At 50.7% G+C, this 16,581-nt stretch overlaps 2 protein-coding genes across 4 annotated transcripts in view; one reads left to right on the top strand and one right to left on the bottom strand.

Annotated features, from left to right (window-relative positions):
- CCN4 (cellular communication network factor 4) overlaps positions 1-7,667 on the top strand; it is a 34,646-nt gene extending 26,979 nt beyond the window's left edge. Inside the window, exons 4-5 of the mRNA XM_044244916.1 lie at positions 1,715-1,908; positions 3,530-7,667. Coding sequence (XP_044100851.1) covers positions 1,715-1,908; positions 3,530-3,829 — 494 coding nt within the window. The 3' untranslated portion in view covers positions 3,830-7,667. The remainder of the gene's footprint in view (positions 1-1,714; positions 1,909-3,529) is intronic.
- Positions 7,668-12,914: 5,247 nt separating this feature from the next.
- NDRG1 (N-myc downstream regulated 1) overlaps positions 12,915-16,581 on the bottom strand; it is a 53,941-nt gene continuing 50,274 nt past the window's right edge. For 2 of the 3 annotated variants that reach the window (XM_044244914.1, XM_044244915.1), the window contains exon 16: positions 12,915-14,835. In XM_044244914.1, coding sequence (XP_044100849.1) covers positions 14,624-14,835 — 212 coding nt within the window. In that variant the 3' untranslated portion in view covers positions 12,915-14,623. The remainder of the gene's footprint in view (positions 14,836-16,581) is intronic. The other variant, XM_044244913.1, reaches the window with a different exon arrangement.

Genomic DNA, 16,581 nt, shown 5'->3' with positions numbered 1-16,581 from the left:
AACCAAAGCCCTTTTATCCTCCCAGGCAAATCCTTCCCTCCGCCTCCCTCCTCTGCGCTCACACCGCGGCCATCCCAGCCCCACTCTCCTCTGTCCTCAAATGCTTCTCCTTGTTTTCCTCCAGCTCTCAAGTCTCTCAAAGCTCCCCTCTCTCACGCATTCATGCCCGCCTTCATCCCGTCCTATTCCCTGCACGCCTGCTACCTTGGTGGGGGTGGGCATCTGGCACTGCCCCTTCCCCTTCCTCCCGCCTTCCGATTCCATTAGGTGTCTCCTCTTTCCTACATTTCCCTTTCCCACTCTCTGCCCCTCCCCCGTTCTTTTATTCCTTCCCTGCCCCCTCCTGTTCTCCCCCATAAACCATGCAAAGCACGCTCTCTCCTTCTCTCCCCCCACTCCCCGTACCCTACCGTCTGTCTCTCCCTCTCTCTCCCTCGGCCTGTCCCTTTCTCGGCTTCCCGTGAGAGCCCACCTGCTGGGTGCTTGTGCGTGTGTCAGGGCTGGACTGACGGACGTCCTCTGCAAACCCTCCTTTCCTGTATCTCGTGGCCTTTCTGTGGGATCCATCTTCTATCTTTTTGGCTTTATAATCTGCCTCCACCTTGAGCTCCGTCCATTTCTCCATTACTCAGAGACTACTCCCTACATTCTAGATGCTCTATTCGTATGTTAATAGAGCCAGACAAGTCCATAGTCTCTCATGGTTCACCTCCCCTTCCAATTTCCCTCAACTCCCTTCTCCTCTCCATCTCCCCATGTCCCCCATGTTAATTGTTCTGAGAAACAACCTGAGGGTTTTGAGGGGGCGTGGGGTGGGCGGTTGGGGGAACCAGGTGGTGGGTATTTAGGAGGGGACGGATTGCATGGAGCACTGGGTGTGGTGCAAAAAACATGAACACTGTTACGCTGAAAAGAAATTTAAAAAAAAAAAAAAGTTTAGAAAAGATAAAATAAAAAATAGAGCCGGACAAGACTCTTGTAGTTAACAGTCAAGAAACCATACGAGTTCACATTTACTGAGCCAGGGATGGCTCCCAGCTTTCACAGGTGTGAACACGTCTTCCGATCCACAGCCCTGGGAGGACGATGCTATCGCCAAACCCCACTTGCAGGTGGGGAGACTGAGGCAGGAGGTGGGCGCTATGGAAGTTCGAGCTACTGAGTGGCTTTGCTCAGAGCTGAACCCAGGGGACGTGGCTGTGTGTGTCCTTATCCACTCTGTCCTCAGCATCACCCGGCTTAGATATCAGGCACCAGCGTATAGACGCTCCCTCTGATTTCCTCCATCTAAACTTGACCTCTGCAGGGACAGGGCCATTACCCTCCATTTTTCAAATCCCAGTACCTTGCAGATGCCTGATATATACTCAGTCAACAGGTCCTTTCATTGTCACACCAGCCATGGAAGGTTGTTCCAGTGAGGACACTGAGACCCGGAGGGAATTATCTGGAACCAGATAGCTTATAGGTTGTTGGATAGGATGGTAGTATTTGCACTCCGGTCCACCTGTCTGTAAAGATGGTCTTTCCTCTGGAGAACTACAGGAGCTCAGAACGGGTCCTCCTTTGCCAGGGGACCCATGATGGTTAGAAGTGGACTTGTCCTTTCGGGGCTGGGGGTCGACAGCCCGCCCCCCTCCCCTTGGAGGTTCAGGTGGGAGAGAGGGGCTGCCAGCAGCTGGAAATTCATGGGCAGTCTGGTCTCTATCCTCAGCTGCCACAGGTGAGATGGAGTCGTGGCACAGGAACTGCCTCACCTACACGAGCCCCTGGAGCCCCTGCTCTACCACCTGCGGCTTGGGGGTCTCTACCCGGATCTCCAATGTCAACAGCCGCTGCTGGCCTGAGCAAGAGAGCCGCCTGTGCAGCCTGCGGCCCTGTGACGTGGACATCCGTCCGCACATCAAGGTCAGTCCACCTCCCCCGGGCAGGGAAGGGGGAGCCATGTTGCACTTGCAGGCAGTAGAGCCTGCTTCAAGCCTGGCCCCTGGACTTCCTCATGGGGGCCCTCTGTGAAATGGGAAGACGCGTGGTGCCGGGGAGGGACCCTCGCTGACTGCCGCTCCCCCTCTGCTCCTGTCCCAGCCCACACGGCCCCTGGCACAGGCATGACAGCCATGCTGGGCAGTCGGGGAGCTGGAAACAGGACTCAAGACCGCGGGGGTTCAGTGCCCGTCTATTGCTCGCTGCGTTTGACGGGGGTCACTCTCTATGTCTTGGAACCCCAGGCCCCTCATCAGTAAAACGTGGCCTTGGTCTCAGGGATCTCCTCCAGCTTGCAGAGTCTGAGATGCTTAAAACAAGGGATCTGGGACAGAGTAGGTCACGGCAGTTAGAAATGAGTCTGATTGGCCTCTCTTGAGGCCTCCTCACTTCTATCTTAGGACTGGTCATCTGCCTTGCCCGGAAAAGAAAAACTCAGCATTGACTCCATTTTTGGAGCACTGATAGTCTTGGGGTTGCTGAGGAGAGGGGGGCCTGGTAGCAAGGCAACTCAGCACCCCCAGATCCTCCTCGCTGGCTGTCCCCGCCCCTGCTCCCATGATCTCCGTGCTGGCCAACGGGATCCTTCCACCTCGTCCTTCTCCTCCCCCTCTCTCTTCTTCTCCCTGTCTGATCAGTGACCTTGGCCATGCTGGCCTTCCTGTACTTGGGGCTCGGTACACAGTAGGCACTCAGCCGATGTGGCTTCGCTGAGAGCATGGATGGAAAGGCTACCAGCAGCAGGAGAAACAGGAGCAAAGGTCCTAAGCTGGTGAGGGGCTCTCGAGGGTCTCCCCCAACGTCTCAAGTCCTCGCTGCTGGTTCACGCTTCCCACCCAATTTTGGTTTTACAATTATGAACCTCAGATGGTTTCTCGAACCGTATACGCCTCAGCCCCCACGGAGCCTGGCTCTACACCACCACCCTCCCTGTTCCGGCATGGCACGGGTCCATAGTAGGGCCATTCCTGCGATGAGCTTTGTGAGTGCCTACGGTGTACCAAGCATGGACTTGGACTGTAGAGTCATAGAAAGGGCCTGCTCTTGACTGGCCCGTATCCCAGCGGAGAGACGGAACACACTCTGGTTGGACAAGTTAGGTGAGGAGGGTATGTGCGAGAGGCTGGAGGTGGAATGGAGGAGGAACAGGTTGGGGGGAACGTGCATCCCGCCAGTCATGGAGCCCCGGAGTGGGTCTGCTACTCGCTAGCTGGGGTGTTGGGTGGACTGGAAAAGCGACACAGGCATTCTCTGATGGGGACAGTCTCGGGCACTGGCGAGGAAATGTAGGCAAGAGGACACTGGGGTTGTGGGGACCGCCCCCCCCGTGACACAATGCCCTGAGAGGTCCACAGTTAGTCCTGCATAGTGTGGCTGGGCCTTGCTGTGTTTGGGGAGGTCCTTTCCAGCTTGAAGGAGCCACAGACCTGAAGGAAAGGTGCAGTGGTCCCACATGGTGCGTGCAAAGGGAGATTTGAGGGCTTGGTGGGGAGGATGGTGGCTGTTCATCCTCTGAGCAACCCAGCTGGAACCACCTTTCCTGCAGGAAGGGAAGAAGTGTTTGGCCGTGTACCAGCCAGAGGCACCCATGAACTTCACTGTCGCCGGCTGCATCAGCACACGCCCCTACCGGCCGAAGTACTGTGGGGTCTGCACGGACAGCAGGTGCTGCATCCCCTACAAGTCCAAAACCATCGATGTCTCCTTCCAGTGTCCCGATGGGCCTGGCTTCTCCCGCCAGGTCCTATGGATTAATGCTTGCTTCTGCAACCTGAGTTGTAGGAATCCCAACGATATCTTTGCTGACTTAGAGTCCTACCCTGACTTCTCAGAAATTGCCAATTAGGCAGACACAAATCACGGGGCTTGGGGCCTAGCCCAGTGTTTGCAAGCCAGCTAGCCCTCTGAGGCCCAACACTTGAGCCCTCTTCATCCACTTCCCACTGACTTCTAACTATCCTGATCCAGATCCTTGGCCCCCTGTCCTGTCTCCATCTACCCGAATATCCCATGCTGCGTACACTCCAGAAAAAGTGCCCATCTCCAAAGATTCTGGACAAAACCCAAGCCTGTCCAAGTCACCGGAAGTCTTGCCGGATCTTGCCAGAGTTTCGAGGAACAGCATCAGCTCAGCACTTAATATCACTCATTTCCATTCTCGATCCTGAGCCATGAGACTCTTTGGGTCTATTCAGAAGGACTGATGGGGTGTAGGACCCCGGACCAGTCTATCATCTGAGCCCTGCCAAGGGGCACCCGAACAGACAGTTCTGACCATAGCCCACCCACGGGGCTCTGATTCCGAAGATCTGTGCACCCTAAAGTCACCAAATATTTGCCAAGTGTTTGGTTGTTTGGTTTTGAAATTTAATGGAAAATTGTGTTCATTAACCTAGGCTTTGTGGAGGTTAAGTCTGTCTTCATCCCTGCCCAGTAAGGATAAAAATTGGATTCATTTTGGTCAGAAATGCAATTTGATAACTTTCACTCTTTTTCATGGGAAAAGTCTAGTCAATACTCCAGGGTCAGAGCAGGGTCAGCTCATTTTCAGAAGAAGTGTCGGCCCCTGGCTATGAATCTGATGCTCATCCACAGGACAGGGGCAGCCGGCCAGCTCGGGCTCTCATCCACGCCCTCTCTCTGCTGGGGGGCTCGTGGGAGTTGGTAGAGCCCCTAGGATGGCCCCTGGGGCCCCTGGGAATGGCTTCAGGGAGCACTTCTGCTCTTGCAGAGCCCTGGGCGACCCCGTCGTTGTCCAGGCCAGCCCAGCTTGAAATAACCGACATAGTTATAGGCTGGATGTGGCTCAAACCAAGAACTGGAGCCAACTCAGCCCGAGCCTGGGGCGCCAGAGTCGGGTCAACCCCCCCCCCCCCGGCGCAGGACACCTCTCTTTCTGCCACAGGGACCCCTTCCACAGACTTCGGGTCTGTGGACCCAAACAACCCAGTTCTGGTGTGAAGACAGAGGTATACCAGTTGTTTAGAAACAGAAATATATTTTAACAGGAATCAAAAGCCAAAAAGGGGTTGGAGCTAAAACAGAACAGAAAGCTGTTAGGAGTCGAAACGAGGTTATTATTTATGTTATTAGTAGAATATAAATATTTACTGTTCTCTTTCTTTTATTTAGTACCTTTTGGGCCCCAGACTAGTTCTCAGTGCTCTCTGTGCATTAGCTCCTGGAGAAGCTTTGCAATCATGCTGAAAAGTGCCCAGTATTATTTCTGTTCTCACAAATGTGAAATGGAAGCCCAGAGAGGTATGGAGCCTTGACCAAAGTCGCCTGGCTGGTGAGAGAGGGGGCGGGGATTCTAATCCAACTCGAAATGACTTTCTAAGCCACGTCGATGTCCCTGCGCGTACAGCTTCCAGACGTGTCGAGCGGGAAAATATGTCCGCATCACCGACTTCACGTTCTCCTTTTCTACTCTTTTTACTGTCTCTCTGGCTCCTTTCCTAAGAGAAGAGTATCTGACTTTCTGATATTTTAGGTGCCTGAGCATCCAAAAATATATGGGCTAGACAAAACCCCATGGATTCCCTGCCGATTCCACCCCCTCCCCAGATCAGAACCAGCTCTCATCAGGCATTTAAAAGAGGATTTTGTGTACCCAGTGCTGCTGATGAGGGATGTGTAAGCTGTTCCTCGGGGAATTCTGTGTGGTGTGCAGAGGGATTCTGGAGGAGGACCAAGGGTGGGGAATGGGCCCACCTGACTGTACCTCCCACATGCCTGGTCCAGTACTAGGCATACAGTGGTGCTCAACACATATTTGATGAATTTTAAAAAAACCTTGTATGTTTTCCTACTTTTGCTCAGAGGCTTTCTTCTTCCAAAGGTACATGCCAGTCTAATTTTCATCAGCCAAGTCTTATTTTAAGCGCCATAGGGAAAGAGGCATTTAATATTTAAAGAAAGGTATATTTTTATTGAAAAAAAAAAAAGAATTCTTGTGTGAAGAGCTTTCACCCTACGAATAGACTCTCCTATGAGCCCATGTGTGTCAGATTTTCTCAGAGTGAGATCTGTAAATGACAAAGACTGGGTGACAGCTAACCGCATTTGAAATTCAGCAGAAACCCAAGAGCTAGGTTCTTAAGGAATTTGCATCCCAATTTGGGAAAATGAGCATAGCTTCCAAGATCCTGGGAAGCCGAGCTGGAGAAATCTGGGATTGTCCTGGGACTGAGTGGGCCAGCGTGTTTTGAGAAACAGACCCGTCCAGCGCAGAGAACGCCTCAGCCCCATGTTACGACGTCACTGGGAAGGAGGTTCGGGGCAAATGTAAGTAAGGAAGATCTCTCTAGCGGCCACGGTCACTCTGCCCTGGTGCAACCTACTTCAGTCAAAGTTAGGAATAAATAATCCCAATGCAAAAATGTCTCTTTATTGAAAGCTTACGTGGTACCACCCACTTTGCTAGCTTTTCAATTATCTTACTCATGATCACAGCAATTGTAAGTAAGCCTCTCGTTCCCATCTTTCCCACGAAAAGTTTGAGACTCAAAGAGGCTGAGAATTCAGCCAAAACACGCTGGAGCCCAAATTCCAGCTTACTCCACTGGGCCTTGCTCTCCGGGAGGCCTCCAGGCGGAGCGTAAATGACCCCCAACCGAGTGTTCATTGGCTGGGGAATCCAGTGGGTGAGATAAATGAGCTCTCTAGACCTTCATAACTCCTGTCCCACGTTCTGGGGTCGAGGCAAAGAAAGGATTTGTTAACCTTTGTTGAAGAAATTTGCATTCGTGCTCAGAGTAAATTTCTTGGGCTCAGGCGGGCGGAGAGAGGAAACATGCCTTCACCAAACCACTGCTTCTTGCTAACCCTTGAGCATTTTGGGGAGCACCCCTGAGGGCCGGGCCTGGGCTAGATGCTTCACTGCACTAATTTATTCAATCCTCATAGCAAACCTACGAGGTGTAGCATTATAATCATTTTCCCATTTAAGAGGTAGGACACTGGGGTCACAGGGGTTATTTGCTCAGTGTCTTACCAACTAGTGAACTGTGGACCAGGATTGCAAACCTGGGTCAGTCTGACACCTGAGCCATCTTGCCTGTCACTAAGCCCAGTTAGCATGCCCCCCAATTAAAAGACACAAGAGACGCTTTACCAACAAGACAACAATTACAATGATAATTTCAAAGTGATTCAGGGAGTGAATAAAGAAAGTAGATTCGAATGATATGATCCAACTGATATAATTTCATTAACATTGTACTGTGTTAGAGATAATGGGGAAGCAATGTAGCCCCTGACTAGTCTATTGAATTAGGTCACTGCCTTTTTAAGGACTTATCTTGATCCAAAGTAACTGCCTTAAGCCTGCATAGCTGGGGCTCATGAACGGTCAGAATGGTCACCTGTGTATCTCTACACATACACACATGTGTGTCTGTGTGTGTGTATGTATGTCTATATCATATTCAGACTGTGACTTCGTATTTAAGTATTCCTACTGCCATTTTTGCAAGGGACTAAAATACAAAAGAAGGAATGTCTCAGAATTTCCCAATAGAGGAAAAAACAGCACTTGGGCAATCTGTCATGTTTTATAACATTCCTCATTTTCTCATGATCTGTGTAGCACAGAACGTGTTTGTTCAATGTGAAGGATTTTCATTGCTCAAATTCCCCATTTATGTTTTTCTCCTTAAAGCAATAAATCATCAGCAAAATCACCTCCTGGATTTGGTGGATTTTCTTCTACATTCAGTTATGATGCGCAAAGACGGAGCATTGAGTACATTTGATAAATGTGCAGATGGTGGAAAGTTAGGTCCCAGATAGTTTACGTATGGTAATAAAAATAGCTAGACATTTGGAGATGGGCTCAGAAGGATGAACTCTGGAATTCACAAAAGGTCGGTACTACAAATGGGTCCGGGCTGGAAGACACCTCCCACAAATACAAAAAGGAAACTTTAACATTCATGTGTTCATTTGTTCATTCACTGACTCATTTATTCAGTGCCTTTCTACATCTCCAACTAGACTGTGGGTGCCTTGAGGTCAAGGACTATGACTGCATCCTCTTGGCCTCGCACAGTGTGCGCCATGTGTCGGGCTGGGTAAGCAGGGCTTGGAACCATGGAGAGACAGAGAGGGTGGGGATCTATTGCCAGCTGCCTTAGGAACTGGTGGGAGTAGAGAGACATATAAGGAAGGTTGTGAGATGAAATGGAAAGGGCTCTGACCTTGGGAGTCAAGTGGATCTTTTCGTACCTTATTCCTGCCTGGAACTCCTCTCTGCACCCACCTGAGCCTCAGTTTCCCCAGCTGTGAAATGCAGGAAATGACTGCACCTGCCTCGTGGGGGTGATGATGTGGTGAATAAAATGCAAATGACATGCAAAGTTTTGGAACAGAGCTTGGCAGACCATAAGTGCTTAACAAAACCGGTTCTTATTGGCTGATGTTTCCGTGTCCTTGTGTCCTTGTCCGTGTCCGTGTCCTTGTGAATGGGGGATGGTCAGCAAACGTATAGTAAAAATTCGAGTCAGTGTATGTGTCTGTATATTTTGCTTTTTTAGATCGTTGTTTCACAGCAGCAAATACAAAGAGAAAGGGTCAGCAATATTCAGTTTGAGTGTTTTTCTACTTTAATCATATGCTGCTTGCTCCCTCACCTTTTCTGTTTGATGGTTTCATTAGATGTTATAATTTGATTAAACACTGGTTCTTTAAGGCAGGAAAGGTGCCTTTCTTGTCTGTCCCCCAAACCCAGTGCAGCACATAGCACGCGCCCTGCTGTGTGAACAGATGTGCATACAGCTGAACACACAGGGTGAAAGACATGCGTGATGCCTTCTGGCCAAATCCCCCTCCTCCACTACCTCCAGAACACGTTCTGCTAATATAATAAAGTCAGAGGAGTGTCAATTCCAAGAAAAGAATAATTGCCTCATGAATTCTTTCCAAGAACATTTCTATCCTGAAGCATAACTTTCTCAAAACCAGAAGTTAGATCATGGAGTCCTATCGATGCCCCAGATTAAGATAAATGTGCAGATTTGGGGAGAAATTTACGATGACTTATCAGGTGGGTGAAGTTTGGGGAACACGGCATTTGGAGGAAATGGCCAGAGCGTTTTATCGCGAAGGTAAAAAAGCACACGGCAGAGAAGTCCATGTTCTTGATCCCTTCCCCGATGAAAGGAAAATGCCAAAGCATCCTACGTATTGAGAAGTCTGGGTTCCAGCTGAATCTGGGTTCTTTCCCAGTGTAGAACTGAGTGAAAATGTCTTCTAAGGAGATGCCAAAGCTGGCTCCATGCCCCTGTATGTTTTCATATAATATATTCTATAAAGAATGTTCCCAGATTTCCGTGCTAAACGGGATTGCTCTCATTTTTTGCACAATATGAACAAAGTGGATTTCTTAGTCCATCACATACAGAGGCAGAGGCAGCTACTAAAAGGAGGCTTATTGATAGCCATGAGAAAACGTCAGTCTGCCAACAGAGGAGACAGAAGAATTGAGAGGCAGGTAGAAGATAACGGTGAAACACAGGTCACCGGAGTCTGGGTGGGACTATTTAACAGAGGAACAAACATCTCCACAAGCAACACAAGCCTTAAGGGCATCTGTAGGTTCAGGCCGGGGAACTCAGCCGATGTTCTGCAATCCCGACACATCGATCGCTGGTTATATTCGTCATGTGCTCAGTGAACTGTTTTTAGAGGCAGCGAGGGACGTGGTCCATTTTAGAAATGCCTGGGCAAGTCAGCTAATCTCTCTGAACCTTGGCTGTCTTATCTGTGAAACAAGGATCACTCATCCTGAGAGATAAAGAATAAAGGGGAAAGAAAAATGATACTTGCTAAATATTACACTTATTAGAGGAAGTGTTTCTCCATTTAACAAAAACCTGCTGAAATGCCCTGGGCATTTTGTGCTGGTCCTAAGGACACAGAAGAAATGCCATTGCCGGAGAAAAGGACACCCAAGGTAACCCACAGTTGAAATACTGCAGTTCTACTGGGTCCGGCTCTGCAGGGCACCCTTGTCACATGGTGGGTGCTTCCTGCGGAGGGCGGGTAATTAGGAAAATACTTCTCAGAGCAGGGGTGAGGAAGGCTCTGTCTTGCAACAGTGAGTTTGGCTGTCAGTGAATTTAACCATGAAGAGTGCATAGCAGGGGCGCCTGGGTGGCTCAGTGGGTTGAGCCGCTGCCTTCAGCTCAGGTTGTGATCTCAGGGTCCTGGGATCGAGTCCCGCATCGGTCTCTCTGCTCAGCAGGGAGCCTGCTTCCTCCTCTCTCTCTGCCTGCCTCTCTGCCTACTTGTAATCTGTCAAATAAATAGATAAAATCTTTAAAAAAAAAAAAAAGAGTGCATAGCAGTTCACGTGTTACAACTACACCCATTGCTTAGAACCCCTGATGCACTTATGTGGGGGGAGGGGTGGGAGGAGGGTGAACCCAGTCATAGTTGATTGGACAGCAAGTGCACACCTAAGTTAAGCTGAATCAGTGGTTTTCTTTCCCTTAGGAGACACAAAGACCTGACTGGTTCCATGTCTAAGAACCTGAAGGTCAGAGCCCTTGGGTTAGGACTACCATTTTAGGCTTAGGAGATACAGAGAAATCTGATTCTTTGGAAGAACAAAGAACGAGGCTGATGGCTCCCCAGGGCCCCTCCCTCATCTGGTCTCCAACCTCGTAAGGCCAACTTTTACTCTTTGCCCCTGGATTCCACATGGGACACACCTGAAGGGTTTTCATGCAGCCCAGCTAGCCCAAGACAAGTATGTAACCAGAAGGATCAGGGTTACATCAAGGGACCGATCCAATGATCAACAGTGAAGCTGTATCTGAGAAGGGACAATGAAGGTGGTGGCAGGTCAAGTCCCCAGTGTCCCTACAGATCCTGCACATGGTTCATCTCCATGCACACTTGCTCTGCTGGCTACTACTGAAACCCAAAGGTTAGGGGACAGAAGCCAAAACAGGCATCTAGGAGAACAGAAATAGGTCCCCCCAGCAGGCAGAAATCCTCTGAGTGTAGTGTCTCTCAATAGCCATCTGGTGCATGCACGCACCTGCCACGGCTCTTCCTCCGGGGGAAGCCCGAGCCCCGAGCTGTGAGCATGGTGCGTCCAGCCGTGGCTGTGCCACGCCCCCACTCCCAAAGCCAACCTCGGCACCCACCGCATGCTTCCCGGCTCTTCCACTAACCGCCCTCTCTCTGTTCTGACTCCTGCACAGGACCTGATGCAGAAAAGGGGCTTTCTAGTGAGTGTGGGAAAAGTTCCTTCTTCTGTGTGTCAAGTAGGCTTCCCTAACGTGGGGTGCTCCGACCCATGGTCCGTGTTTAGAATCCAGGGGCCATGTACTGGGATGAGGGTAAAACGCATCTTTGTGTTGACTAATTTGATTGCGGTTTAGCGTACCCCCCCCCATTTAAGGGAACGCAACACACCCCAAAATCACCAACTGAAATCACACCATGACAGATTATCTGCCTGGTCACCCGCCCCCGTCTACACTACAGGCTCCTCACAGAGGCCCACACCTTCCCTCCTCCGCACCGGGGTCCACACAGTCCCCGTGGCTAGGAAAGCCTTCTTACCCTTCTGGGCTGCACTGACAACTCCTTGTCAGCCCAAATTCATTTCTGAAATTACAGCAGATCCCCTCCCTGTACCATAACGCAGACATCAAGTTTTATAGGGAATTTATAGCGAATTACACTTGAAGGAACTCTCCCACGTAAGTGAAGAAAATCCCGCATAAATAACAGCAAGATAGCTATTTAAAAGGGAAGGCAGGCTTGAGTGGGGTCTGTCTTCAGCAATTTAGTGACCTCCTTCCAAAGAACAAGTGTAGGAAAGCAGAAAAGTTAACAGGGCAGCGGAGGACCCTGGCCAACCCTGCCTCAGCCAGGTGATCAGGGTCGACGGTGTTGAGCGGGGACTCCCGATGACTCATCACCCTGTTGGCATGGCACGGTCTCTGCCATCTTCCTTCCAAAAACCCATCGCCCCAGTGGAGCCATGAGAATAGTATCATAGAAACCTTCACGGAGGGACAGTCCACAAAATGCCTGACAAGGGCTTCTCAAAGGTATCAAGGTCCTCTAAAGCAGGGAAAGTTGGAGACACCGTTACAGACCAAGAGAAGTTAGGGAGACATGAGGACACATACAGTGTGGCATCCTGGATGGAATCCGGGAACAGAAAAAGAACAGCGACAAGGTAGTGACATTCCAAGGAAGTATGGAGCTTAGTTAACAGTCATGACCAGTGCTGATTTCTTAGCTGTGACAGTGCACAGTAGCAAAGTGAGGTCTTACTAACAGTGTGGGGTATATGGGAACTCTACTGTCTTTCCAACTGTTCTACAAATTTTAAATTTTAAACTAATCCCAAGCCGCCTAAGTAACAGATATTAAAACCTGCTGTGTTTAAATTTTTTTTTAGTATAGTAGAAACAAGCATAACGGTTGTCATTGGGTGTGAGAAAGGGAGTGGTTTTATCACATGCTTTGCTGTAATAAAAATAAAACAGAAGGGATGTTTCCTTCTAAATACGGGTTGAAAACTTTTAATCCTTTGTTGCTGTGCCATCTGAGCTACGGAGCCCCCGAAATAGGGCTGATCTAAATTGAGAGGTACTGTGGTGTGAATTACTGATTTTCTTAGCATAAAGGTGGATTATCTTAATCATTGTCATACTGATTCTATGTTGAAATGGTTGATATTCTGGATATGCTGGGTTAAAGGAAACATACTAAAATTCTCTGGTTTCTACCTTTTAAAATACGGCTATTAGAGAAGGTAAACTTACATCGGTGGCTCGCATTGTAGTCTTCGGGGCCAGTGATGTCCTAAGGCAGGCGTTGGGAATTCCCAGGTAAGGAAGGACCCCTCCCGCCACGGTGGGGCTACCCACACACTCTCTCAAGAGGAAGAAGACACAAGCCACTGCAAAGTTACAAATTTATTGGTCTGGAAATAAATACAAATATCTCATTAAGAAACTCCTTTGGAAAGACGTGTACAGAACAGTTTTGCATCTCGATTCAGCCACTCCTGCCCTGACCCCTGACCTTTGTGCACAAGTCGGGGGGTGGGGAAGCCTCTGGATGGTAGGGGCAAGAAACTTGAGTCACTGCCCCTCCAGCTACCTTGAAGTCTAGACTACTTCCTTCTACCTACCAATCGTAGGGTCCCGGAAAGCACCAGGCCCCAGTGGCTGATTCGCACGGATTCATCCCACTCGGATCAAACCTCCTCTAAGATCACCCATGGTTAGCCAAAATGAAAATCAAAAGCCAGTAGTACAGAAACTTGACAGCGACGCTGACATTGCCCAGAAATGTCAGTGGTGCCGCTGCATTCAGCAAAAGGTTAGAGGGGCAGGGAAGAGGGGCGAACAGGAGAGGGAAGGCAGTCCCATGGAATATTCCAGAATCCTTTCATCTTCTCAGCCAACACTCCCCGTGTGAATCCCCACCCCCCTGCAGGGGCAAACGGTTCTCCCCGAAGACCCAGTGATGCTACCAAGTCAGAGACATTCGGCTGTCACACTCAGGTTCAACCCCACTAGTTAGAGATTGGAAGCGAGTTAACTCAATCACCCAAGATTCCTGGGAACCGGAGTGGGATCGACTGAAATCACGACTGCCCTGGATCCCATCACAACCACAGAAATCCCTTACATCTAATAAACCAAATACCATCCCCACCCCAACCCCTTCCCACCCCCACCCCCGCCCCACTGCATGGAGACTCATCACAGCCCCGTAGGGCTGTTTGGAATGTTTCCCTCCATGTCAAAGAAAGCAAGTACAAACCTAAGTCCTCTTCCCCATGAACGAAATCATCACTCACGTATTCAGGGTGGGAAGTCGGGGCTACGGAGGAGGAGGCAGACAGCAGAGCCCAGGGCTCCGATCCAATGACACCGATGTTTGCCAAGACCATTTCTTTGGAAAGCCCAGAGATTTTGCTGCCCACTTTCACTGTCCATTGAAAGGATGCCAGAAGAACAGGCTTGTATGTTTCGGCATGAAAGAGTGGATATATACACTAAATTTGAAAAGCTATGTCTTCACGTCAACTGCGTAGATTTGTTTTTCCAAGCATTCTAGCCTCCACATAAATTCCACCTCTCTCCCACTTCCTGTTTGGTGGAGTTCAAAAGAGCTACCTACCATCTGCTGCTCTCCCCTCCCCAAATCAGAACAGGGTTCTGTTTCCAGAAACTGGGTCAGTTTGTCTTTAGTTGGAGAAGAAACAGGAAGGAGAGGGGGCTGGCTTCCGACAAAGTGCCCTTTAGAACCAGGATGTTCGGGTCAGCCTAGGCCTGGATTTAGGAAGTGTTTAGGGCGGCGTGTCTTGTTTTTGGCAGTTCGGCGTCTCTGAGGGAGGGTGGGGGGTGGCCATCAGGCCAGCCCGGCCACGAGCACAGACACTGAGATCCTTCTTTTCCTTTGGTCCGCCCACCCTGCCCCTGCTGGGAAAGGCGCCCTTGAGGAACCCAGTCTCACTGTGTCCCCCCCAGAGCTCTCTTACCCCGTAAGCTTTGGGTTAATACGAGTTACATGTGGTGTGGCAGGCGGGGGCAGGAAGGGCCAGAGAAAGGGCAGCTGCGCAAGCCCAGAGTCCAGGGGCAGCCGTGGTGCAGGCCGCCTAGCAGGACACCTCCATGGACTTGGGCCCGGTGTTGTTGCCCGTGGCCCCGGAGTTGGGAGTGATGTCCAGGCGAGCACCCTCGCTGGTGTGGGAGCGGCTGCGGGTGCCCTCGCTTGTGTGGGAGCGGCTGCGGGTGCCCTCCAGGGACGTGACGCTGGAGCCAGAGGCCGTGCGAGAGCGCATCAGGCGGGTCATGCTGGCCGAGGGCACTGGGGAGAGAGAGAGAGAAGATGCACGCGGTGAGGGACCCGGTTAGAGAACACGACGGGCACCTGCACGCCAGCAACGGCGCCTCCTCCTGCCTGACCTGTCCGTCCCAGTATCCATCCAGCCACCCAGCTCCCTGTCCTCTCCGTATCTGCTCGCCGTGGTGGAGAGCAAGTCCCCATGAAGCTAAGAACTTGCGATCACATGGTGGCTTGAACCAAGAGGTGGGTCTGAATCCAAGTTTGCCACTTGCTTAACAGCTGTGTGACTCTGGGAATGTCCCTCTCGGAGGCCTCCAAGCCCATCAGTAAAATGGAAACACCGATCCCCCAGCATCAGCACCCCCATGTGTGCCCACGTACCACAACCCTCCACTGTCAAGACATCCCTGGAGGACACCAGCTGGGCTAATCCCCGCATGCCACGGGTGGGGGAACCGAGGGCACCCCCCCCAGCGCTGACAATCTGCAGCCCAGCTGTGACCGGTCATCTCTTCCAGAGAGCTCGTGAGCTCCCAGCTATCAATGGCGATGTCCACCCTTCAGCACCTGTACTAGCCTTGCACAGAGCAGATGGCTGAGAAAGTGAATGAAGACAAAGCGACCCCCCCACCTGCACTGGGCTGAACCCTGCCCTCTACTCCCCCCAAACTCCTAACCACCAGCCCTAAATTCATAGGCAGCAGAACTGAAGAACAGAAATATGGTCCTTGCCAATACATTTTGTTAAGATGAGGTCATACTAGATTAGGCTGGTTGTTCATGAGACAGAACATCCCTACACATGCGCACACACACACTCACACGGCCATGTGAACCCAGGGCAGAGATGGGAGTCATGTGGCTACAAGCCAAAGAAAAGCAAGGGCTGCCAGCTCCCTCCAGAAGCTGAGATGAGGCAAGGAAAGATCTTTTTAGACTCTCCAAGGGGAGGCATGACCTCGCATACATCCAGATTTTGGACTTCTGGCTTCTAGAGCTGTAGTAGCGTGAAAACACGTTTCTCGGGGTTTTTAAGCCATCCGGTTTGTGGAGATCTGTTACAGCAGCTATAGGAAGCTAGTACACCACCCAAACAAAGCATCACTGCGAAGGCCACACTGAGCAATCGGTCACAATCCAAGGAGCCGGATACATACACAAGCCTGGCGGTGATTATGCCCGTCACTCCGAGGGCGCAGGGGCTGGCCTGCTGGGACACGTGTCCATAAACCAAACGAATCCTTGCTGTACTGAATTCCATTCTCCAAGAGCGAGTGTTTAGATCCAGGGAGAATCGGGATTTCTCCCACATCTGTCGCTCACGTTTTTTTCTGAACCCCTATTTCTCAATCCCCCAATCTGAGAGTTTTTCTGATGTCCCAGGGCTCAAGGCTGACCAGCAAATGGTGTCACGGATGCAGAGAGTGAGTCCTGCCTGGCCCAGCTTGAGCAAACGCTCAGTAGATGACTCCTTGCTTTCTCTGTGGTTCATGCCTCTGGGACGAGAGCTCTTCCTGCTTTCTTCCCCTGTAACCTGCCGGATGCTTCAGCTTCCTGGAAACAGAAGCTGGTGTGTGTGTGTAGGGGGGGTTGTATATGTGTGTGTTGGAGTGAACAAGGCCTGCCTTTCACTTCCTTTCTCCTCAGAATACACTTTCGGGGCAGAAATCCAAAGCCAGGGCAGGTCCAAAGCAAACGAGTCATGATGTACGCCCTGCCAGGTAAACTAAGTCCGTCCGGCGGCGTTCTCCGGGCACTGCCTCTGCC

This window comes from Neovison vison, chromosome 4, assembly GCF_020171115.1.
Source record: "Neovison vison isolate M4711 chromosome 4, ASM_NN_V1, whole genome shotgun sequence".
NCBI lineage: Eukaryota > Metazoa > Chordata > Mammalia > Carnivora > Mustelidae > Neogale > Neogale vison.
This window is presented reverse-complemented; position numbering and strand designations above follow the sequence as displayed.